This window comes from Phalacrocorax carbo, chromosome 1 (genome assembly GCF_963921805.1).
Source record: "Phalacrocorax carbo chromosome 1, bPhaCar2.1, whole genome shotgun sequence".
NCBI classification, from domain to species: Eukaryota; Metazoa; Chordata; class Aves; order Suliformes; family Phalacrocoracidae; genus Phalacrocorax; species Phalacrocorax carbo.
The window spans coordinates 154031282-154057915 of NC_087513.1; the positions used below are offsets into that span (position 1 = coordinate 154031282).

The following is a 26634-nucleotide window of genomic DNA, read 5'->3' on the forward strand; positions in this document are numbered from 1 at the left end:
GAACAATAATTTCAATAGAAAAACATATTGAAGTAGGGGCTTATAGACTTTCTCTGTGTTATATTCATTACTGCAAAATTTTAATGACATAGGACAGTCTCCAATTGTTTTCCAACAAATTATTCCACTAAATAAATTATTTTCCTATTTAATAGTATAATTTTCATTATTCATTTTTACTGTGAAAGGCCACAGATATTTTTTTTTTCACAAATTATTAGCTCTGTTCTTAGTCTTTGAAATCCTCACCTTGCGTGAACAAAACAGATCACGAACTTGGCATCAGTGTACCAGCATCAAAATAAACACTGCAATTACTGTAAGTTTAACACTAAGCTGCAACACCAGTGTGATAAACTGATTTCTACCCATTTAATGATTCAGTTATGTCAAAATTTCATAAAGGTTAAAGCAGAAATTAGAAGGTGCCAGCATTTGTCATAAGCCATAAATTATACTTCTCTGTAATTATGGTTACAAATGCAGTTTGTTTGTCAAATGGTATTTCTACATTGTTTCACTGCCCTTTTCCATCATTTTAGTCAGCAGAAAATTTCTGCTAAGGTTTTTTATTTCAGACGACTTTCTTGATTTGCATAGTTCTTTGTGCAAACTGGATTTGTTCTAACATACTTTCTCACCTGTATTACTACTATTCAAGAAAGGTTGAAACTTCAGATCAGATGAGCAGAGGCCTGATTAGCACAGACAGGTCACAGACCAAAAATGGGATGTTAGGAAGCACAGAACCTCGTACACTTTTCTTCCTTGAAACACTCTGAACTACTCCCATTCAGCTCTCCCCAGCGTGTCTCCTTGTCTGATCCAGAGTGCTGTTTGCGGAGAACTGATAAAAATACAGCTTTCCCTGGTTTGACAGGCTAATATACGTGTGAAAATCATTAAGCACCCCAAAGAAACCCTGTACTATTTTACTTCTGTTGGCTGCCAATCAAAGGTGACTTAAAACTAGTGAAACTATACTTGAAAGTATTGTTTACTTTTGATAACAACCACTGAGTACATCAAGTTTCATACGATTTATGTTGTATGGTACTAAGCTGCAGCAATAACACTTTGTGCAGTGGTTCCAAGAGATGGGTCATAAACTAATTGGAGATAAACAAGACCTATATGTAGAATAAAGAAGTTCCAAAGATCACCAGGGTAATGGGTGGTTCAGTACAAGATATTTCTACACTGTTCTGTCCAGCATAATATTGCATAAAGTAATTTGACAAGCCAAGACTGATGTAGCTGCCATTTTTAGGAGCAGTGTAAAACTGAGATCCTAACATTTTCTGGTCATTAGCACTCAAATAACATATTCAGAAGACTTTGACTGGTAACTTGTAGGCTCGAGACAAAACTCAGTTTGAGTAGTTATATTTTAACTACAAAAATCCGTGTGCAAATCCAGCAGGAATCAAAGGAAACTGTGAATGGCACTAACCTGACACCATCAGGTTTAACCTCAGTGTAGAGGCCATTTTGGGTTATGATTAATGAAAGAACTACAGGAAGAAAACTATGCTACACTTTGGGTTGACCTTGCTTGACTTTCCCAGAGAGGGTTGGCTAGAGTGACTGTCAAGTTACTCCAGTGCAGTGAAATATTCAAGCTAGCTCAGGGAGCTCAGTGAAGGCAGTAAGTTCAAACAACGGTGAGAGGTATCGGCTCTCTTTGATCTAACATTAAGTTGAGATGAGCTGGGTTCAACGACTTGGGGCTTCCATATGCCAATAACAATTTCTTAAATGACCCATTCCTGACTGGAAATTCATCTACAGTAATTGTATCAGGATGATTCTAAGAGTGACTTTTGAAATATAAATTGCAGAACTATATTATCACTCTAGATTTATGCGATGTAATAGCTAAGTGGTTTCAGGAGCTGAATCCACTGAATCTCCCCACACATATGAGACGATTAGCATCCTAGTAAAGTACAGAGACATATTTTGTACTTAAACTAAAAGCCAAATGAGCTCTTCTACCATTTTTATAAGTGAGTAATCACATCTACTTTTAAGGTATGGTTTCTACGGCAATTTCATCCCTTCCAGCTACATCCATTTTCAGTCTGATGTGAAATACTGGTGGGCTGCCTAAACAGTCAGCACTTAAATTCTTCCACAGAGGACCAAATTTAACCTCTCTCTCTAACTTTCATAGATCTCTGGAGATTTCTTTTTTCTAACAAAAGGTTGAAGTTAGCCCAGAAACTTTAAGGTGTAAGATACTCATCAACAGAATTCACAACAGATTGGAAAGTCTAGTTCATGTTATATTTATTTTTTGCATTTTCTTTCTCCATTTCAAGCATTTAATTCCAAACAATTTTTGATTGCATGTTTAGCTTTTTGTTAAAACTAAGCCAGTTGTATGTCCTGTCTTCAGTAGACTCTATATAACCCGGTGCTCTTAATTACCAAGTTTATTTCTTTCTCTGGATTAAACAGATTAATTTTTTCCTGCCTCCTACTTTTTATCTTTCATGACACAGACCGATTATTCTCCTCGTATTTTCTGCATGTGTTTCCATATCATGTGTACCCCAAAGGAGACAAGAAAGGCAAAACCTCTCTCAGTCAAAGAAATAGCAAATGGTATCTTGCAAAGTCAAATGAAGTAAATGCAAGTTTGTGAATTAAAACTAGTAGTCTAGGCTAGTGAACTGACTAGAGCTATATAAAGGCAAAAGTCATAGAATCATAGAATCATTAAGGTTGGAAAAGACCTCTAGAATCAAGTCCAACCACCAACCCAACACCACCATGCTTCTAAACCGTGCCCTGAAGTGCCACGTCTACATGTTTTTTGAATACCTCCAGGGATGGCGACTCCACCGCCTCTCTGGGCAGCCTCTTCCAATGCTTAACCACTCTTGCAGTAAAGAAATTTTTCCTAATACCCAAGGTAAGTACTCCCTGATGTAACTTGAAGCCATTTCCTCCCATCCTATCACTTGTTACTTGGGAGAAGAGACCAACGCCCACCTCACTACAACCTCCTTTCAGGTAGCTGTAAGAGAGTGATAAGGCCTCCCCTCAGCCTCCTCTTCTCCAGGCTAAACAACCTCAGTTCCCTCAGCCTCTCCTTCTAAGCTTGTTCTCTAGACCCTTCACCAGCTTCCTTGCCCTTCTCTGGACACGCTCCCGCACCTCAATGTCCCTCTTGTACTGAGGAGCCCAAAACTGAACACAGGATTTGAGGTGTGGCCTCACTAGTGCCTAGTGCAGGGGCACCATCACTGCCCTGCTCCTGCTGGCCACACGATTCCTGATACAAGCCAGGATGCTGTTGGCCTTCTTGGCCACCTGGGCACACTGCTGGCTCATGTTCAGCCAAATGTCAGCCAGCACCCCCAGGTCCTTCTCCTCCGGGCAGCTTCCCAGCCACTATTCCCCAAGCCTGTAGCGCTGCATGGGGTTGTTGTGACCCAAGTACAGGACCCAGCACTTGGCCTTGTTAAGCCTCATACAATTCTATATGGTCTGATATTATTTTTCCTGTTCCAAACTGCTCACTGACACCAAGAGAATGTAAAATACTAAAGATTTCCAGATATCTGAGTTCCTTTAGGACAATACAGAAATACAAAGAGGAGTGGCTTGGCCCTACCATACCACTCTAAACATATATTTGTTCTTAAAAAACCATCTAATTCATTCATTTACACATAGTTCTACACCTTCAGCTTGTTAGAATTATGATGGAGAGAAAAATAGTTGTTGAAAAGAGAGGTAATCGTAATGAATTCTTTCTTTACCTCTGAGAGTCTGTCAATGGAGTGCTGTACATCCTCTGCCACTATTCAATCAATATGTATGAAGAATAATACAATGAAAGGGGACTGTTAACATCAAATGAAAGAAAATACCCTGAGGAATATGAATTTCAGATTTACACTCTCAAACAAAGCAGAATTTCTATAGCATTTATTCTGAAAGCCAGACAAATAACATGTCCGCTTGGGACCTACGACAAAGACACTGAACTAAGTCTCAGACGTATTTTACTACCTTTACTTTGTCAAATAAAAATTATTCTTGGATTTCATGTAAATTAATAATTATTAAACATTATTGAAGCTATATTTTCTTAAAGGATCCTTTGGGGATAAAGCAGTAATGTCAAAAACAGCTAATGTTGAAACTGGAATAAATAAATTAAACATCAAAATACAAAGCTAAGGCACCTCTGCTTTTAAGCAGAAAAAATACTATTTTGGATATCTTGACATGTAATTAGAATGCAAGTGTGCAGGTGTGTATGCAACTAACCCTGAATTCAGGATGAACCACTGAAAACAGCTGCACAGCCAGATACCCAAAACAAATATTGTGAAATAAAGCTAATAACTTAGAGGTATACTGTATGCATGAGGTGTAGGTATCTGGAAATAGAAAAATAACCACTTAATTTGCAAAATAAAGCAGATGACACAAGTGAATATTTCAGTTTTGTTTTGAAAACCTAAGCTGCGATCCTGATTATATCTTCTGTAATTGCATTGCTAGCCTCCTAGTAACGTATCTTGCAGGACACAACTATCCACAAATATCCCACAGAAGGAGAGGGTTTAAGATAGAGGAAATGTAGTCAATTTTCAGAAAAATACTGTATAACATTAACGCTGACACTATTGTTAGCTATTTCCTGAATAATAAGGTGCACAGTGATGATCTTAGGGAGGAAGTTTTAGTCTACATGATCCAGTCATCATATATACCCTGTTAAAAAAACACTAAAAAATTTCTTAGCATCTGTACACTAACAGGCTGCTTAGGGTTCCATCTAATTTTCATTAAAATATGAAAGTCTAAGCCTAAAATATGAGAGACTAAGCCTTAAAGCTTAGCTGAACAGAAATGAAGTACATGAATAAGAAAAACAAGACAAATTAGACCACAGAGAAACACTTTAAAAATTCGATATTGGATGGAAAAAAAACCCCTCAAACGTAGTTACACTTTGCTCCATTTTTTGACCTCAGATATATCTGAAAACATGTATTGTGAAATGTTACATTAGAATTAGTTAAAGTTAGTTCTGGTCAGTCAATATCACTTTAAAACATGAAGATGTACCTTAATACCACATATAATACCATTTCTGGTGTCCATCCATAACAAACCTAACTGCAGTAGTCATGATTATTAGTATCTAGCATAACAAATCACACACATCAGCCATTTACTGGTGTCACCTCTCAACCCTTCCTTCTTTGAAGTGTAGAGAACAACACTGATGCTTGAAGATCATGCTCCAAGAGGTTAATGAAACCTGAATTTCAAAGAAAGAATAGGACAAGACAAAGAAAGCTAAACAACAACAAAAAAAGTTCCTTTTGGTTCAATTCCTCTTCATTTCTGGGGAGGAAGAAAAGTAAACCAAGTTGAATAATCTCATGAACCTTATTTACTCAGAAAACCTGCATGAATGAGGAAAACAAAGGAAAATTGAAGAAGGTAAGAGTACTGGGGTAAAGACTGTTACTAGTTTAAATAAAAGGGAAGTGGAGGCTGAAATTATAAGAGGGCAGAGAAAAACACATTAAAGTGAACAATATCAAAGCTCTTTTTTCTGGAATATGCATATGTTATACATGCAGTAAAGAAGGTTCAACCTCCAAAAGTAAATCAGTTAAAAAACTCAGACATCAGTAAATACAGGGTAAACAGGAAAAAGAATAAATGGTAAGCAGCAAAGGTAAATAAAGCAAAACAAACAAAAACCCCAAATGACAACAGAGAAAATTTAGACAATTCTTTTGATGTTGAAATTATTCCACATTACACAGATATAAAACTCACTGCAGCAAGTTTAAACCTGCTCTAGAATCTCAGATAAATATACCTGCTTCGCCTCTCCCCATTCCCTTTCTAATAACTAGCTGGTGTAGTTTAGCTGTCAGACCTCACTGGAATCTAAGTAAATGGAATTGCCTCATTTCATTTGGAATCTACGGATATTGTCCTTAAAGTAGCACTACTGGCTATGAATCAGTTTTTCACAGTAGTATTGTATGATAGCTAAGAAACAAATATTCACATTTAAAGCTTCTCACTAGACAGCTGAAATATAAGTAGATCATATAAGGAATATGTGAACTGATTTTTATATTAACTGCTACCACATAGTTTAAAAAACAATACAAAATAAAACAAACCCCAACTATTTTCGCTTAGGGGTTCACTTATCCATATTCACTTAGTACGGAAATGAATTCCAGAAAAATTAACTGAGAGTTAACTCCCCCAGTTTTTGAAATCTTTGAAATTGCATCTTCATGTTACCCCATTATTTAGAAAGTTTGTCAAATGTGCTTGAAAAATCTTTATATCCCAATGGTCCTCTGCTGCCTAGGCACGCTAATATACACACCTTGAGCTACATGTATCACTGCATTGTCTTATAAGTGTTAATGTATTTAAAATGCAAGCTTTTTTGAGAAAAGGAATGTGCTGCATGTAATCAAGTTAGGACAGGAAAACTTGCACCGTACCAAAAAAATACAGATTTACTTGTTCAACCAGAACTTGAATGTTTGTTTCCGATTTAAAAGACCTTTGGAAGAGAAGAGAGAACATGGAAGAAGCAGAGAAATGGAAAAAAAGTTGATTATAAATACAGCGGGTATGTCTATACATGTGCAGGCATGCATAAATGCAAGGTATATTACTTTGAGACACCTGAGATACAAGAAAGTAAAGAAAGTACATGTTGCCTTTGAACATCTAAGAAATCTTTCTAAAAATTCTAATGACTCCAGAAAATGTCTCATAAAATTTTATTTCACAATAATCTAAGCTTCACCTCTAAACACCTCAGATGCTATGCAAAATGTTTACAAGCAGAAAAGAAAAAAACCTTAAATTGTATTAGTTATGAAATTGAATTTAGCTTGACTACACAAAGAGAGATAACTTTTTCTCAGAGTGCTCCAGAGTTACTTTTGGCAGGATAAAATGCCTTCTAGAATAATTCTAGTGTAATGATTTGAAAATTAACCTTCTACTCAGCATTCATTACAAAAGTAGTATGTTGGAGTAGGATAATAGCAAGATGATAAATATCAGACACTGCCTTTGAGAATCACCTATACATAGTCATCCAGTCTTTAAAATTTGTTATCCTCTGTAAAATATCAAGTGCACTTCTAATTTTTGCCATTCTTGGTTCATGTGTTAGTAGGGTGGTCAATGCTAAATACAGGAAAATGAACGTAAGAAAAGTAGAAACAAGTGATAAATTATCTGTATGATTTCATGCAAGATAAAAAAATAGGTTGGGAAAGGAAAAGGAAGTAGGAGACTGATTTAGGTTTTTCCTCCTCTTCACTCACATCTTCACTAAGAACTCAAATGCCAAAAGATCCATTGCAAAAAATTGTTAGGGATGACAGACAAAATAGGAATCATTAGCTTAATGGTTGCCACAGGAGCTGCCATATATTGAAAGTGTTAATTAAGTACAAGTTTACAGGCAATATGCCAAAGAAAATACACACGTTGAGGAAAATATACATATGCAAAGGAAAGAAATTAATAGACAACTTTGAAGATTTAGCTGTTTTTTCATAATGTGGGAAAAAATAGATATTCATTAACTCATTAAGAATTGATGAAAGATCTTTTATGATGCTGCAGACATCCTGAATAACCTCTGCCCCCTGAAGGTTTTAGCTGCCTGGGCCGTGGAAGAAGTTTTTTGGGGATCCACCTTGGCTCAGAAGTGGCTTTTGAGCTCAGGTGTTGGGCCTTGGTACTGGCCCGACCTGGGGTCAGCCATGGCTCTGTTCAGCCACAGACCTCCCTGACCCCACCTGTGGGCTCATGTCCTGGCCTGGTCTCATCCTGTCCCCATCCCCATGGCCCTGCTCAGCTCACTGGGTAGTGTCTGACCACAGTGAGCATCCCTGGACCTGCTGGGTGCCATAGGGATGTGCCAGGAGGGTGAGGGCCCTGCCCCACTGCCACCCTTGGCTCTCAGCTCCTCTGTCTGCATGGGGCAGCACCTGCCCTGGCTCCTCTCTGGCCATTACACAGAAATGCCTACATCCTGGAAAAGGCACTGAAAACTCACAACTTAAAAAAGGCCTAGAAAAACTGTTGCTAGCTTTTGAGAGTGATCCCAGTATTCGAAAGTTTAACCCAGTATGATTTCCCTGGATGTGTCTGAGAACAGATAGTATTAAAGAAAAGTAGAAATGATGGGCTCATACTATTTGTACAGAAGAATTAGGAAAGGGTTTTGGCCAAGTAGAACTAGGAGTACTTGACCCTCATGGCCATTCAGCTGTAGGGATGGTAAGCCTAACATCTCCTGTCAGAGCTTTTCTCCTCTCCTGTGCCAATACCTCCCACAATAGGAAAGCTGAGGAACTTCTGAGTCTGATCTTTACCTTCCTCCTAAATTTAAATAGAATGAATTCCACTTTCCTGATTGTCTGGAGCTTTATTCTGTCACCAGGATTTTAAAACAAAGTTGATCCACAACAGTGAAGTTCATGGAGCCTCAACACTACACTTTATTGGGGTGAGATTGAGAATTTTGGTACAACTAATTTACACTGAGTTTCAACACACAAAGTCTAATAGCAGTTTGGTAAAGTGATGTAACTTGGCACTTCATACAAAAATTATTTTTCCAGCAGGACTACCAGCTGTGTGAAAACCTGTTGTAATGCTTCCAGATCTAGTTATTTCATTCACAGTGTTTTGATCCAACAAATTTTGTAAGACAGGTCTAACATTTGTTTGGATTTCCCTCCAGTCATCAGACACAGATATCAGCAACAGGTAATTTGCGAAGCAAAGGGATCAATATCACTTGGATTTGATGATCCTAGAGGTCTTTTCCAACCTTTATGATTCTATGATTCTATGAAAATGGCATTGTGTAACCACCTCTGAGAATTTTTGTGGACACAGCTGGGCTTTATGGGGGTACTGAAAGTTTAAATCAAAGTAAATAATAGGAAAAAAGTGATCTGTCAGGCTTGAATACAAGGAAAGAGTATGGAACATCAGAGGACTGGAACATCCTTAAAATGTGTATATTTCCAATTATGTGGGACTAATTAAAAACTCAACTTTTCTCTATGAATTTACCTTGTATCAGTAGACTGCCACAGCTACATTTGTAGACAAATGGCACAGATATGGAAAACTATTATTTTCAAGATTGATATTTCTTTCTGTTGCATTTTAGATGAGAAAATAATCAAACAATTGGAAAGAAAAATGGCATCCAAAGATAAAGGAAAGAAAAGAAAGAGAGAAGACATGGAAACATGCAATGTCTTCCTGGCTTTATATCTGTAGCAGTTAGAAAACAAAGAGGCTGCCTCCTAACTATGTTGAATTGGGGAAAGTTGGAGTAAGTGGCCACACAGAGTCTTCAAAACTCCCATCTTGAGCTCTTGTGTGTGAGGGAAAGGAAGAGTGGGGATCAATATGGCGATGCTAGAATAATTACCATTTTGGACTCATTGTATTAGTTCTTGTTAGAAAATCTGATGAATGGAAACACACAAAAAATCAGACATAAGGCCTTGCACTCAATGCTTCTGAAAAATGTCCACTGGGATCTTTTCTATACCATTCACTTTCCCTCACCGTAATCTCTAAGCCCCTTTTGAAGATCAACCTTATCCTTTAGAGCTGGGAAATATTTCCTCAATGATCAAGCAAAGAGGTTTGCATCAGTTTAGATTTCAATGAGAAATTCAATCACTTCACTAAAATTACTACTTTATACATGAAATTAGCAGAAAGTTTTCTTATTGACAGTGAAGAGGGAACCTGCACCAAAAAACTGTAAAAGAAGATACACCGTTACTGTGAACTGATCTACAGCTACTATTGCAGAAGAATTTCACTGCTTTTTAAGGGGTGGGAGAAACAGCACAGTCAGAGAGAGCACATGCTGCAGTGCACATCATTGTTCTATGGGAGGAAGGAAAGTTTTGCACATCTGGGAACAGCAGTCTGAAAATACAAAGACAAACCTCAGTCCCTGACCATAGCCCAGCTTCTGCATGAATGTGTATATTAACATTTTCCCCAGCTTGAAGTTGTTTAGTTTTACACATACAGCTTATTTACAAACAGTATATTTCAATCGATAAATGTTGGGTGACAAAGGCCTGACATTACAAGGAACGACTGAAAAACAACTGTTGGGATCACCTTGCAGTACTGAGAGCATTGTATCAGTTTGCCTATGCTACCGAAAGCCATAACATTACAATCAATTAGGAGAACTAGCAACCTTGTTTAAACTGAAAATGGTGACATCAAATTGAACAGCTGCCAAACCCACCATCATTTCTGAAACCATCTTCTATAGTTAAGTAGCCTTAAGCTATGTTTCTAATACACATATACAAATGTAATTACATGACTTTTAATAACAGTATGTTTGAGTGTCTTATGCATACCTATTACACGACGACATTCTTATATTGTTATATATACTACAGCTTTGGAATATCAATGCTAATATGAAGCAATTGGCCAATAATAATTAAAGGAGGTCTTTCCACTTTTTTCTGTAAGATTTTTCCCACATTTTTCCTTTCTGGTCTCCCATTTTAGATTTCTTTCTTCACCAGAGTTGAAGACCATTTATAAGCTGACCTATCATCACTGGTACCTCTCTCCTCTGCTCTCTTTCACTTTTGTTGCAAGATTCGTCACTAAGGTAGTGTCTACTGTAAGTATAAGGCTAAACATAATGTGCTAGAAATGCTAGTACACACCCATATGAGGCTAAACTTCACATGCCAGAAAAGTAATAGACTGTATCTGCACCTGGCAAAAAAAAAAAAAAAATCAAGAGGAAATGAAGAACAATTTGAGAATATAATTTCAAATCTTTAGTCTCTCTGTATTACATGTCATCATCAAGATAAAGTTCTGCAGATCTTTCAAAACACACCGAATTAATAGAAACTTTGGAAATTTCAATCAAGGATCTGCTGATAAAAATTGGTTTCTGAATGTAATGAATACCTGGGAGTAATTGTTGTCAGTCAAAAAGCCTTGACTTGCCCTTTCAAGAATCTCTACCATTTCTGAAATGCTCCCCCTCCTAAATCTTGAAAAATGAACTTACCTTTCAGGAATTGCTTCTGCCTTTATCCATCATGATCCACATGCAGAGACAGTGGGAGATGTGTTCGTCCAGAGTGCCCCCCACATAAATTTAGATGGCTTGCTACTTTAAGATCCTAGTTGTATATAGGTTCAATATAAAGTGGCCAGCTATTTGTCTTCATACGTTGCCCTAGCAGTCATAATGCTTGCAAGAACATAAATTCAGGTTTCTCAGCTCAAGCTCCCTCTCAGGACAGCATCAAACACCACAGCATTACAACCTAATGACTCCCCCTACACATTGGGGTGAAACCCCAGCCTTACTGAAACTCTCAGTAACTCCAAAGGGGAGGGATTTCCCCGTTCAGTTATTTACATTAACTCTTCATCCAGGATTATATATTGCTTAATAAATGAAGTACCTCTCACCTTTTACAGCATGAAGTCTAACAATAACCACTACTGACAATACTACTTTGAATCTTTAGGATGCTTTCATTTAAAATGAGAATAAAAACCCAACGCTATGTCTCATTTCTCATATTGCAATGGCTTAAGCAAACAATGCAAAAATAGGGGTATCTTGTGATCTTAACAGTCATTATTTACTAAGATTGTTCAATATTCTACACAAAGGTGCAATATTAAACAATGAAAAGAGGAACAGGAAAATTATCAAAAAACAGTTGGGCATGAACCACCTATAGTTTCAAAAGGACTGTTATCTAATTAAATTTGCTATGAGAGTCAAGATTACACTTGCTCAGAGCAAACATGACAAATTCAGTTATTGATGTTACCAGAATGATGTGATCTCATCAAAATTTTACTAAGCCAGAAATCCTGAATTTATAACAGAGGCCAAATCCTGCTATCCGAGTCACGTACAAGTTTGATGCTGTAGAAATTCATCCCTAGTTTAACTCTATCAACCAAGAAAGATCTGGCCCACTGAACTACTATACTCAGGAGTTTAAGGTAAGAAATATTTGGCCAAAACTCTCTCTCAATAATGCAAGATACCATCTACTCCATGCAGCCAAAGCAAAGCTTTATTGATAAAAGGAGCTTTATGCAAATGTTCAGCTATAAATTACTTATAAAGAGTTGGCGCTGCAATGTTCAGACATCTATTTTAAAATACTGTTTTGTTCTTTTTGGATGCTTATCAGATATCTTATCAGATAAAGCTTTGTTCATGTGAATCTAATTATTCAGGTTCTTGCTAAGCTCTTTTCTGCTGGAGCTTCTTGCAAAATGACTTCAAACTGCTTCATTTTTCTGACTAAACTGAGTGATTCCAAACAACTTTTGCTGGAAGAAGAATTAATTAATGATTGGGAGCTCAGAATCCTTTTGGTCTCTAAAGCCTTCAAAGGATCTAAAACACAGAATTTAACTCTTCCCCACCCCCCCTTTGAAGTGGGTCATTTTTAGTAAAGCAACTTAGCCTCAGGTTTCTTCAGAGCCAGTGCATTACACTGTTCTGTGTAATACCAGAAGCGCTAACAGCTTAAAATATTACCAAACAATGGCAGACTGAAGGCTTGTGTTCAATAAAAAATCAGAATCAAGTTTCTTCTGCAAAATTTAATGTGGTACCTTTCTATTTACAAGCCCCAAAGTTAGGAATACTATTTTACTCAAGTACGAGCCAGAGTGGAAGATAGAAAAGGTCAGAGAAAAATCCATGGGGAAAAAAGCTAAGATATGAAAAACTCAGAACACTCATTTTACATAATTTTAATTACTATTGGTCTTTTTACAGTTACTGACTATACTCATTACAAACTTAGACAATTCAAGGGAAGATCATTAATGCCAACAAGGCTTCTCTCATTTCAGTGATGTTTCTTAGGAATAGCCTAGGAAAGACTGAAGAAAGAAAGGCAAATGATCTAAATCAGGAATATGTTTTCATTCCAAAAGAATTTAAATTAATAAATTTTGAGATATCCCCCAAATTTCCTGAAAAAAGAAAAACTTCCGCTTACATTAAGCATTTGAAGTGTATTCAGCCTCATACACACTACATTTAGGTGCCTATAGACAGCTCTTTATATTTAAGCTCTTACTGTTGAAGGGGATGTAGCTGTCACAGTTTATGAAGCCACAAACGCGGTCCAACTCACCCCGAAGCACACACCTACATGTGACTCCAGACAGAGCTGAGCAGAGACTCAATCCCCTTTCATTGCAAATGGGAGCCAAGACAACCAGCTCATGTGGAGACACACACAAAGACCTAATTTTAGGTGTTGGGTGTTGAATCTTACCCTTGGGTTTGAAAGCAGTCAAAATTTTGTTTCTGTTTTTCTTAATAAATATGAGGTAAAGAAAAACTCAAAATGAAAATATCAGTTACATATGGTGAAATTTCATCAAAATGAACACATGCCATAAGAAAAGTCTAATTTTAACATAACAGTCTTTCCTGGAGACAAAAAGTTTAATCGGAGAAAAAAAAAAAGAATAGACCTACTCTGATCCACAGAGGATAGAAAAATAACTAGGAAGTTTCCTTCCTTTTTCTCCTTTAAGGCAATAATCCTAATCGATATAAGACTCTGATCTTGTTATGAGGGTGTACATATACACCAGGATTAAACCCTCATGAACAGGTACTCAATGATAAATAATTTCAGAGCTCACTGAAAAGTTACGACACCAATGTTAACTATTGGAAGAAGGACCTCAAGAGCAAAGAGGCACTAAAGTAACAAAAATATTAATACTAAATATAAAGTTGTTTTCCTACCTGTGTGCAGACAGATTACTGAGGTACAGGGTGTATTTTTCTTCAGCAGACAACCCATCCATCATCAAATAAAAAACATGAAAATTACTCTGGTTGAGAGGTTGCATAATGACACGAGACTTCTCCAACATGTATGTATAAATCCTAGCTGATTGAGAAACAAACAAATAAATTCATCATTATACTGATAGCTCTAAACTTATATATTTTAAACCATTCACCATTGCAACACTGAAGAATAAACAATGTTTCATATAAAACAGTCTGAGGTGAGCATGATATAAAAAACTATTACCATCCATTCTACCATGGTTTTCTATATAAATCACAAATAAACCCCTAATTCCATTAAAATTAGTGGAACAAATGTCTTACCTTACTTACTTTCTTACATTATAGTTAAAATTACTTACTTAATTTTGAAAATAATGATGTTGTAATGATGTTGATTTGTACTCTGTTTTACTTATTTGAGGAACCAGTTGTCATATTTGGGAAGACTTTCTAAGAGACAAGCTGTTAGTCATCTCACCCAGCTGCAGCCATCTGAGCACTGACACCTGTTCTAAGCTCCTTCTGAATGGAGAGAGAAAGATGCAAGAGAGATTCTGGACGTATTGGAAAAACTGCCCTTAGAACCATTTCCTCCATCTCTGTTGGCAGCCAAGAAAGCTCAGCCTAACAGTTTAGATTAACCAGCTAATGTATAGATGGCTACAAAGAGACAAATCTCTGCAGAACTGGCCATCAACAAGCTCACTAACCTGTGCCTGGGGAAACGGGCCACTCAGAAGGGTTACGATGATCTGGCCGAATGAGAAGCTGTGTGAATCAGCACATCTGGGAAGAAGGTGGAGGAGGATGAACCTGACCACGATTTGCCTACAGAAATGCTATTTACAGGATCACACATAACCTGAGGCCCACTAAGGCTCTGAAAGAGGCAAAGCACAGCAGCAGAGGAAGTATTGGACCCTCAGACCCATTCACCTGCTTCACCAGATTACAGCCATTTAAGAGGTATTTGTGAAGACACAGAGGGAGATTCGCCGTTTTGGGCAGGCTACTCTTCAGCCCTCCACTGAGTGTACACCACCGTGCAGTTCCAGATGCGGCAGGCTAAAGAGAACCAAAGGAACGCCTAACCGTCGCTGGAGGCCAGGGCCCTCCCTGTGAGCAAGGACCCAATTCCATTCCCACCTGCCCCGCTGTTCCTACACTTCAGCTCATCATTGCTTGAATCCCAGCTGTGGTGCAAAGACCAGAAGCGCGTCCCTTCACACACAGCTGCGCACCCCCACCACTAGGATGCGGTACATTCTGTTGCAGCCTTTTGCTTTTCAGTCTCTGCAATTCGGCCAAGCTTTCACAGGGTCTGAGCGAGCATCCTTACCCTGGAAAAGACTCCTGAGTTTAGAGGATACAGTGTGCTTCTCGGCAATGGAGGAGCTATATTTTTGAAACCCTGTAAGCAGAGGAGGATATTAAACCATTGCTTCCCATAGTCTGGATGACAGCCACCTCATCTAAGACTCCTTCCTTTAGGAACTGGAAATAGTTCTTGAACATTCAGTGATGGAAAATATTGGTACATGCGTCCCATAGCACAGTAAGTATGTTCTCTAAACACATACCATTATTTCAGCTACTCAGGTTTTTTAGAATTTTTTGTTTTTACATTTTTGAAGCAAGCCGGGATTAAGCATAAAATAGGACTGAGTTATTCAGTGTGGTCAAAACTGTTGCATTTCTACGTATATGCAGAAGCACAACTTCAGGTGCCTGAGGCACCTGCAGTTTGAAGGCAAAGTGGGAGTTTAAAGACTTCCAAAGACGGGGGTAGTTGAAACAGTATTTTCAGAATCAGTTTTGACTCAAAGGTATCGCCCAGTGCAAGGCCAGGCAAAGTTATGCGGGTTGGATCTCGGCGTGGGACAGCGCGTACCAGAAGCATGGTAGTTGCATTAGCCTAGCGGCTAGGCTGGAAGCCAGAATGTCACGCTCCTGCCACCGTACGGCTGCTAATAGCCGCAGTAGCTCATTCAGAGCTAGCTTGGTTATCGGTACACCATCTGTGCTTGTCTGGTAGTTCTATTTTAATTTTCACCTAAGTATTTTCCCATCTTTTGCAGAGCTCTAAGTATCTGTCTATACCGTTGAATTAAACACAACAAACGTGCAGTTACTTGAAGTTGTGTGTATGAGGGAATGCAGCCTGTGAGAATATTGGTGAAAGATGGTGTAGAGTGGAGGGAAACAAAACTGGTGAATCTTGAACATACTGTTTTGAGAAAGGTCTCAGCAGTTAAGTGCTGTCCCTGAACCAAGCATAACTGCGCACGGTCTCACAAAGTGCTGCTCTGCACAGGCCAAACAGTCCCAGGCACGCCCCAGTTAAGCAGTACAGGAGGTCAGTGGTACACTACCCAGGGGCATCTCCCACCCTTTCTTTTATTTAACAGCACAGGCACGGCCGGGCACACTTGTTGGCAACCAAAACCATGCCTGGGATTCTAGCTACAGAAGGGAGAGTAGGACGGACAGAGAAGAGCTGTACTTGCTGAACCAGGGAGACATGATCTGGCCCATTTAATCACCCCACCAAACGTAGAAGTGACCCCCTGTTATTATGGAACCTATATTACGAGGGATTGTGTATCAGCCATCTAGTCCTCTGGTGCTACACTACGGAAAAAAGAACGGTGCTGGGGCGCGCTTGGGAAATCATTAAGCAGGATGTGTTTCTGGCTCCAGTAACTTTGCAGCACACCACAAACTGAAGCAACGCAGTCTTAACCTATTGTGGCAGGACTGGCCCAGGCACACACCTTCATCAGAATCAGTCGTTACCTGGCTGCCATGCCTGCAGGGTAAAACAGAATAGATGAACCTGAAAGATGATTTCCACCTTTTGTTGTGCTTGTAACTCTCAGCAAAGCTAATCCTACCAGCCATTCATTTGAAAAGAGGCCATTACTAATATTTAATCACTTTTTTTGTTTGCAATGATTTTCACCAAGGCTTTCATAACTATCACTCAGGTGTTTTTAACATTCCTTGATTAGTAAAAGTGAGAAAAATGTTACTGTGGGTCATCTATATGATTAATCTGTACATTTAGCTTTAATGACGGGCAACACCAGTTATTTAGATGACACAAATTAATGCAGCCCTTTCCCGGAACATCAGGTCACCCACTTTAACAAGGCTAAATACAGTTCATCTCACTTAGCTGCTCCAGCAATGGGAAGAGCTGTTAAGAACAGTCAAGCTTCTGATCAGCAAGAATCAAACACAGCGCCATCTTCACGGAGCCAAAGTTACTCACAGAGAAAACTATCGCAGTAATATGCTTTTCTACAAAGTTAAGTGATATGATCATTAATCTATGTGTGAAATAAAAGGGAAGAACAATAGAGTTCCAGAGCCAAGTCTGCCATTTTTGTGCAACGTCCACTGTGCCTAGAGGCACAAGGGCATTTGCACTTCCCTTAACAGACCACTTGATCTACTGAGCAGCTACAGAATCAGCAAGCGGACTCTGCATTGAAAGCGTGGCCAGTGAAATCGTTCCTCCAGCTAGGCATTATTTGAAACTGCATTGCTCCTTCTCAAAACCCGTGCTATGCTAAACACAGCTATTGCTAAAGGCAAAATAATGACTGAAAGTTCAGAGCTGAAACACGCTACAAAAACACATCAGAGAGCTCAGCTGGCTGCAGCCTTTCTTATACCAAAAAAAGGAAATTAATGTCTGAAACTTTTTAATTGATACAAAATGTTGGTAACACACGGAGGCAAATATGCATTTTGCTGCTTCTTACAAATCGAATTAGATCCTTCCATTCCAGTGCAACTTAAAAATAATAATAATAAAAAAATCAGGCCTTGCTTTTCAAAAAGTGGAGACTGAGAAAAGCAAGGCCTGAAAAACAAGGCAGGAAGATCTGGAGAATAAGTTTGTCAGGCTTGATTTCCTCTTCCTTGCCTTCTTTTTCAGTAATTTGAGGAAACTGACAGAAGCCTTGCCTTTCATCTGAGGAATTACATCAACTTTCCTGAAAGACCATTTACTCTCTCCCTTTCCAATAAAAATAAAATGCTGTAATTTTATCTCTGGAAATAAATAAACAATCAGTCTTTTACTACTATGCAGTGGGTGTGAATCATCGCTTATGAATGATTATGATTTTTTGGCAGAAGACCAGCCTTTGAGTTCTGTTAGGTATGAATTTATTTTAGAAACTTAGTGAAAACACTGGCCTGTAGTTTATTTTGTATTTGTTCTGATTAAGGCTAGTTCCCACTGCCTTGCCTTATCCAGTCATAAAGAACAAAGACTTAAGCTGGGTTACACCTTCTCCACTTGTTTGACTGACGAAAGCAATGAAAGGTACCTGAACACAAAGCCACTTGTCACAGGAAAACTCCCATTTGAACCCAACATCGCAGCACACCTCATCAGGAACAAGAGCCAGAGAAACACCTAAAACCTCTACAGGTATCTGTACTGCCTTTGAGTAGAACCGCCCTCAAGGGCTCCATCCTTGTTTTCAGAACTTCGTGGCAAGGATCCAGTTTATGAGAAAGACCTAATCAAGCCTGCACGTGAAAATTGTGGCCAACGTTTGTGTTATTTAGGTATATTGGCCTTTCCGCTGGAAGAATAAACCTTATGTGACAGAATTTGGAGCACCTCCAGGGTCTAGGCATAAAAGGCCTTCAGCATGATCAGAAAGCTGTCACAAACTTCACCGATGTCCACTCAAAATGCAAGGAATGGTGCCTCGAGCTTGCCCTCTCTACAATAAAAATGTACACATGTACTTTGCACGCCCCTTCCTTAGTAACCTGTTCTGGATCTCCACTCCTAAGACCTGTCTGTTAAGGAGTTTTACAACCCAAACCCTTTGATGGAGGTGGCCTCGTGTCACTCGGATTTTTGTTTACAGAGCAGACACATTTAGCCCAGTTTGCCTCAATGAGTTAGAAAGCCATGTCTCAGCAGAATCAGGTGTCCTGCGTATTTACATTTTTCACTCCTGTTTAAACAGGGCAAGACAGTAAATACTGCTGCAAATGATCTTGCAAATAGATACAGGGAATCACTGGGTGGGATTTAAACCAGCCAAACACAATGTGCCTGATTCTTTTCTCATTTATGGTGGTGTAAATCTGGGACTATTTCACTCAGGAGTGATGCTTAGCAGTGGCCTAGAAAAGGCAACTTCTACAATGCAAATCAAACAGCGTGAACAACTAAAACTCCCAAAAATATAAAAACCGCTCTCACTGCTGTAGGGGGGCTTCTCTCTCTTGACTGTAAATTAAGGAACTTTTGTCTCCCTTACATCAGGTAAGAGTAACTGATTCAGTTCCTAAGTATTTGGGGAATTGTAGGGCAGTTAAGTAATTTGTTTATATTTGTTAATGGACTTGACTCCCTCTAGGTTTTCTCATTTAACGCCTATGGTTTGAAAGTGATGAAACCACAGCGTTAGTGTACCAGAAAATGGACACGAGAGCCTGGTGAACTGATTCCACATTTATATCATTCACAGGCAAGGGTTGTGAATTAGTCTGGCAAGTCTGGCTAAAGCTGCTTGAAAACGCAAGTCCCTGCAATCTCAAGCAAGGCACCCAGAAACTGTGGGGACACATGGCCTTGAGGCTTCTGTTCCTCACCTGAGGCCCTGAATGACACAACCTTAGGTCAGAGTGACTGTAAAAATGAAGCCATTTATGTTTCTGAAATGCTCAGACAGTGAAAAATGTTGATGAACCACATAGAAAAAACACAGGAAAACTAGCATTCTCTTTTTAGAATGAAATAAAATGGCACAAGCCACACATGAATCTATGAAGGGAAAACAAACTATTTAATAACAGATCCATATAGTCCATTTTCTGCACTGAATGAAGTTCGGGAGGGGTCAAAAACCAACAGTGTTAAATTTGTGTGCACATGGCAACCCAAGGCTATCTCAGACAAGTTCAGTTCTGGCATTTCCTGGTATTCATATGCTTGACTTTTCAAAATTAGCATCATTTTCATCTGTGTGTGTAACAAAAAGACAAAAAGCGTGCACGCAGTGTAATTGTGATAACTAAATATCCTCAAATTAAATATATAGGATACAATGGATGTATGAAATGTTAGTTTTAGGGATAGAACTTCATTTTTACAAGCCCAGTTCAGATGTTATTTTGTCCATTCTAATGTTTACATCACTTTCTTTATATTCCCCCCACAACATCTCATAAATGAAAAAAAGAATCAGTTTTTAGTTTCACTTGTTCTTTACAAATACCCTATACTTATTGTAAGGCAAATCAGGAAAAAGTGATAATAATTTCTCACACAGTGACATTTCCACTGAAGAAACTATTGTATTTGTGAGGGTACAGTGAACTCTTTCAAGAACACGAACTGTAATTCCCACTATGAAATATTTCCAAAGAATATTTATGGAAACACTTCTGACAGCATAAACACATTTAAAATTATTTTAAAAAGAGTCATTTTGGAAATGCGTATCCAGTGGAATCTGATTTACTGGGATCGAAAGCGTGTCTCAGCACACAGCTTTTCCATCCAGGAAGGTCGGCGCGAGCAGGAAACTGTCGCGCGCAGCTATTTCTGCACACACCTCTCGCTTTAGCACAGGGCAACGTCTCGATGACCTGTGTAGACAGAAACGAAACCTCTCCCTGGCTGCCTCTGAAGACCAAAGTTTTCAGAATCAAACTGAAGTTTTGCCCCATAGTCATTTTTTCACTAACGAACCCTTGCTTGGGGTTAGCAGACTCCCACTTACTCCGAAAGCGGGCACAAATTCCACACCGCCTCACCTCTGATGAGCGTGCCCGTCAGTGTGATTCCTAGCTCCTTTAGAAGAAGCCCAAAGCTGTAATGAATTACTTCTAATCTCAGCATTACAGAGCATGTTTGTATTTTGTTTGCCCTAAACAGATGAGTTTGTCACTTGTCCAGAGGATACTTAAAATACCCAATGCGATACTAGCTACAAACGCAAAATTTAGTCTCTTTGTGACTTTTATTTCTCAGCCAAGCGATACCCAGCTGTCACAGCTTGCTATTCTTGGGCGTGAAGGGAAACGTGATTTCCTGGGGAATGGGAAGAGGAATCGGCAGTGGTCATTTTTTCTCTTGTCTTTCCCTGCCACCTTGTGGCTGCACAGATCGGGGCTCCCCCGCTTAATGCCGGGCGCTGCTCTTGACGAGCGACGCCTTCACATGCCATTAACCATGTTCCTCTGACACACCGTAACCCCCCTTGCCTCTTCCGCGTCCTGTAAGGCCATTGATGCCTAGCTCTGTACGGCGCACTGGGATCCCTCACCTACTCATCTGTGGGTGATAGCAAAACAAACAGATTAAATGACACTTACCTGCAATTAATGTTTTTTTCTTCTCACAAAACTGTAACTCAAAATATTTTATAAAACAGCTGGAAAAATCATTCAAGGGTGTCTTAGCATGGCCAAAGGCCTCCAGGATACAGTTTGCCTGCAAGACAGTGGTAAAGAAGTAACGAGAGAGGAAATAAACAGGAAGATATTTCAATAAATGTCGGTGAGGTTGGTCTGTGATTAATAACTGGGGTAAAAAAAGAGACCATTTTTCAGCTTGGAATTTAACAAATTCCTTGAAAGTTGTTTTTTTTTTCTAAATAGAAATTAAAGTAAGATATCTCAAAAGAAAAAAAAACAATTTGCTGTCAGAATAGTGGAAGTGGTGAATGGAAGGGGAAGACAAGGGCTCACACTTGCGTCCTTGGAGGTAGTCTGGGTACGGGTGACTGGAGTCATATGCCCAGAGCTGGCAGGCTTAGCAAAAAGATTAGAATCTCTGAAGCAGCTGTGCTTGTGAAATCACAGTCAGTCGATACTAACAAACAGTCAAAGGAATTTACAAGCTTTATATGATGCCAGAAATGGCACAAATTATTGGTTTCAAACAGAATAACTTCAGCATTATACTACTGAAAAAGTGAGAAAAAAAAGAATATTCTGACTTTTGTATGGCATCTCTCATGAATGCATTTCCATGTTACATCTTCGTGGTCACAGCAATTACTTTTAAAAGATTAAAAATTTAAGGAATGATAAAAAGTATTAAATGTGCCATCTTTTTTCATGTTTGCTCTCTATTCACCTTTTTTGTGCATAATTAGCTGTTACACTAAATGGATTCCCTTCAGCACTTTCTTCTTTTGCATCCTAAGAAACCGATTGCAACATGGCCTCAATACACTATTGTTCTGATGTAACCAGAAGTTAGGAGGGAAGAGGGCTGTCAAGTGGCTCCAATCACAGAGACAAAAGCTCTGAAAATCAGACCCTTCAGAATTATTAATTAAACCAGTCGTTTGTGCAGTAGGTGGCAGCAGAAAACTAGTCAGCCTGGTTTTGGTTCCACTCCAGTAGCATTGTTTAGGATGTGTTTGCTCATTAGGCTAATTCAGCACTTGGCTTCACCTTGCAGCCTTATTAACTTTAATGGTGCTCTGCATAACTGCAGCAGGAATGAATTCAGGCTACTGTGTTCATTAAAGCACCTTAAAAGGCAACTAAACCAGAATCTCTGCTTGATTGCCCACAGGGGGGATCTGCTACTTCTACCTTCACTGTCTGAAGTCAGGTGTCCCACCTAAGCTAAGGAAAGGAGCTTCCTACAACCAAATGGCCACTCATTTTTCTTAATACGTGATGATTCTCTTCTGCCCGCATTGGCTAAGAGTCATTGGCACATATGGCTACATCTACACTACTAACTAAAGAGGACCAGGAGCAGGACTCTCTGTCCTCTATGGTAAGTGGCATGGTAAGGTCCACATTCCGACATCTACCGCTTCGTTTGCAGAGTAGGGTGGGCCCGCTGTGGCGAATGGTCCCAGGCACATGTTGTCCTCTGAACCGTGGCCAGAAGACCTGCTGGGGATTTAACTGTGTCAGGGAGCCGGGTAACAACTGCGTGTTGGGGACTGTTGTTCAGTTTACTACATAGATGTAGAGTAGCTTAAAGTGGTCTACAAAGGTAACTGATTTTTAGAGGGAGAAAATTAGGCCTGGTCCGCCCCCTCCCACACTGACACCACCTTATTTCATTTGCACTGGATCATGGTGGTTGTCCCTGGGAATTTTTGTGTGGTTAGGAGACAAGTGGCAGCAGAGACAAGACTGCTTCCCACACCTCCTCTTTGCCACTGCTATTTGTATCCAAAACATACAGTTTTCAGTTGCCTATTCACAAAGTTACTTATTTACTTAGTTCTTCTACTCATTACTTAGCCTGAACTTTAGGAAAGAAAAGACTTGGAGGATTTGATGTGAATTTTGCAGTTCTACTTGAATAACATCTGTGGGCTGATCAGTTCAAAACTGTTAATAAACCTGTGTAGGTAGTAAATAAAAAAATACACAGTAGAAACAGATATCGCTTGTAGGGCTCCTGGGTTCATAATAAAGTAAAAGTGCTCTGTTCCTATAATTCTGTTGCAGTATTGCAATACTAGACTTTAAAATTTAAATCACAAAAGTGAAAAAATAAAAAGGGTATCCTTAACATTGTCACGTGAAACCTAGATTGAATGTGTCAATTTAGGAACATCATCAATGAGCCAGATAAAACTGAAAAACACTGTAACATGGCAATTGTATGACTACATGAAGTAAAGCTACAGCTTATTCAGTTGCAATATTTTCATTGTCATCAGGCTTTTATAATGTCTTCAAAAAACACAAATGCAACACACTTTTCTAAAATCCACTCAAAATCCATCGGACTTTTATTACCTGAACAGCTGGAATGTACAAAACATGAACCAGTGTGTCTGTACCCTTTCCCACATCCCAGTAATCCTGATTTGTAGGTTGTCTGTTAGTGTCAGCTATTCTTCTGACACTGTTTTATCACCTTTCTGGACTGAATCATGCATAACTCAGGAAGAAATCAGGGTGTTTTGAACGATGCATGTGACACTATTAAAAAAGCCCACCATGAACAATTCCAGAGTTGCATGCGGCAAGTGAAAGCTAAGAAAAAGTATCTTGGGTTGACTCTAAGTGCTGTAGAGGAAGGTCACCACAGTGGGTGAAAATGTCTAAACACCTTTGTTTTTTAGAAGTATGAGATTCAGAACTGAGCTATCACAATGCAGACTACTAAAATTTTCCACATATATCTGTGTCTGAGCTGGGATCTGAGATGAGAAGTTTCATCGGGAAAGGCAATTTTTGGAAAGAGTTTGAATTGGCAATCTAGGGTTCAGCATAATTTAAAATGTCAGTATGAACCTTCATAGAGGTGTTACAGCCATAACAAACACACGTTGCAATGTTCAGTCAAGTGAAAATTTTATATTTAGTGTACTAGAAAGGAAACAAATTCATCTGATGTGTGAAGCAGGTTCTCATGATTTCATGTCACATGTCGGGCAGAGTTTGGTTCTGCTGTGGCAATTAAATATGACTGAGCAAATATTCAGAACTCATGCCTATTTCATAAATATATTTAGTATACAAATACTGGGCCATAGAACTTCGTTCAGTCCTTGAAGTTTTCCTGCAAATTTCCAATTTCTGTCTTACATACTATTACTTCAGATGCCTCAGCACTTCTTATGTTGCCCAGAGAAGCACCACCACAACCATACAGATAAATTTATTTACTTACTGAAGGCAATAAGCACACATTCAGGAGACAGTGTTTGATCACACAGATGTTTCCTATTCACTGAAACACTGTTTTCCAAAGCCACTGAAACATATAGAAACATATAGAAATATGGTTTCCTCTTATCACATCAATATGAGCTTAATCCTTTTCCCAGTCAGGTCAGCTCAGGGAAGGGAACTTTCTTTGACTTCAGTGGTGAAAACAAACCGTTTATGAACTTCTGCATAGCAGATGCCTGTTTCCTTATAGTTCAAATATCTTGGCCTATCCAAGAGGCCAGATGTTTGCTTTGTTCTCCTCAGTGATTAGAATGCTACTTACATGTCTTATCTTTGTATCAAAGGCATTTCTGCTGGAGCTGGCTCTGCAAGTGAGGTGCTTCACTATCTGTTTGCAGGCTTCAGTCTTCCCAGAACCGCTTTCTCCACTGCAAGATGAGAGGCAAGGAACAGAGGGGGGAATATTGTTATTTTCACATTTGATACATTATTTATATTTCCTGCTAGTTCTGTTTGAATGGATTTAAGATATCTCAGTCAAACTTTCATTTCAAATAACAGAAGTGTTATGGATGGCAAATAATAAAGAACAGAACGTAGGAGGTAGAGTGGCTGACTGTGTTCATGAGGGCTGTCAGAGCTGTCAGGCTATGTTGTCTTGGACCACAAGCCAAGCCAATAAAATCTAAAGCTTTCAAGCCATTCTGAAGGTATTTATAGCAAAGATATTATCTCCTCTTTTTTCTTCTGTCCAGTAAAGGAGCCTGCTTATGCTGCCTGGTTCTCTTTGCAGATGGGGAAATGCTACTGTGGTAATGATGGCAGTCAGAAGGAAAGGGAAGTATAGAATACAATACGAAGGAGGACAATGAAATAGGAAAGGAACAGGAAGGAAAAGAAAAAGTAAACTGATTTTACAACCTGCCTAGTTTCTGCAGTGCAATACACTCTGACTTCAGTGATCCTATTTAACTTAATTCCTTGTTCATGATGTGGAATAAAAATTCCAAAGAATGACAATCTCTGAGGGGGGAAATGAGCAAAGAAAACAAGGTAAAAGGCAATATGAACAATGAACGTAGGAAGAAACAAAAGAAAAGTGGAAGCATGGAGGAGGGAAGTAAACTCAGTGGTGCACTTTAAGCAGGGACAAAGAAGGAAAAGAAACAAAAGATGGAAAAATCACAGAATCACAAAATGGTAGGGGTTGGAAGGGACCTCTGGAGATCATATTGTCCAACCCCACTGCTTGAGCAGGCACACCTAGAGCAGGGGCACAGGAACGCGTCCAGGCGGATTTTGAATGTCTCCAGGGTGGGAGACTCCACAACCTCCCTGGGCAGCCTGTGCCACTGCTCTGGCACCCTCACAGGAAAGAAGTTTTTCCTCATATTGAGGTGGAACTTCCTGTGTTCCAACTTGTACCCATTGCCCCTTGGCCTGTCACTGGGCACTACTGAAATGAGTCTGGTCCCATCCTCTTGTCACCCACCCTTCAGATATTTATAAGCATTGATAAGATCCTCCCTCAGTTTCCTCTTCTCCAGGCTGAACAAACCAAGGTCTCTCAGACTTTCTTCATATGGGAGATGCTCCTGTCCCCTGATCATCTTCGTAGCTCTCTGCTGGACTTGCTCAAGCAGTTCCACATCCTTCTTAAACTGGGGGACCCAAAGCTGGACACAGTACTCCAAATGTGGTCTCAGTAGGGCAGAGTAGAGGGGGAGGATAACCTCTCTCGACCTGCTGGCCACACTCCTTTTAATGCCCAGGATAGTGTTGGTCTTCTTGGCCACAAGGGCACATTGTTGGCTCATGGTCAGCTTGCTGTCCCCCAGCAATCCCAGGTCCTTCTCTACAGAGCCACTCTCCAGTAGTTCAGCCCCCAGCCTGTACTGGTGCCTGGGGTTGTTCCTCCCCAGGTGCAGGACCTTGCACTTGGTTCTGTTGAATTTCATGAGGTTCCCCTTGGCCCATCTCTCCAGCCTGTCCAGGTCTCGCTGGATGGCAACACAGCCTTCTGGTGTATCAGCCACTTCTCCCAGCCTGGTATCATCAGAGAACTT

General features: G+C 39.4%; 1 protein-coding gene across 4 annotated transcripts in view; it reads right to left on the bottom strand.

Annotated features, from left to right (window-relative positions):
- Positions 1 to 26634, bottom strand: part of MYO16 (myosin XVI) — a 418633-nt gene that overhangs the window by 145969 nt on the left and 246030 nt on the right. For all 4 annotated transcript variants that reach the window (XM_064440435.1, XM_064440442.1, XM_064440450.1 and 1 more), the window contains exons 14-16: positions 24891 to 24996; positions 21281 to 21398; positions 13868 to 14015 (exon numbers count right to left, since the gene is read on the bottom strand). In XM_064440435.1, coding sequence (XP_064296505.1) covers positions 13868 to 14015; positions 21281 to 21398; positions 24891 to 24996 — 372 coding nt within the window. The remainder of the gene's footprint in view (positions 1 to 13867; positions 14016 to 21280; positions 21399 to 24890; positions 24997 to 26634) is intronic.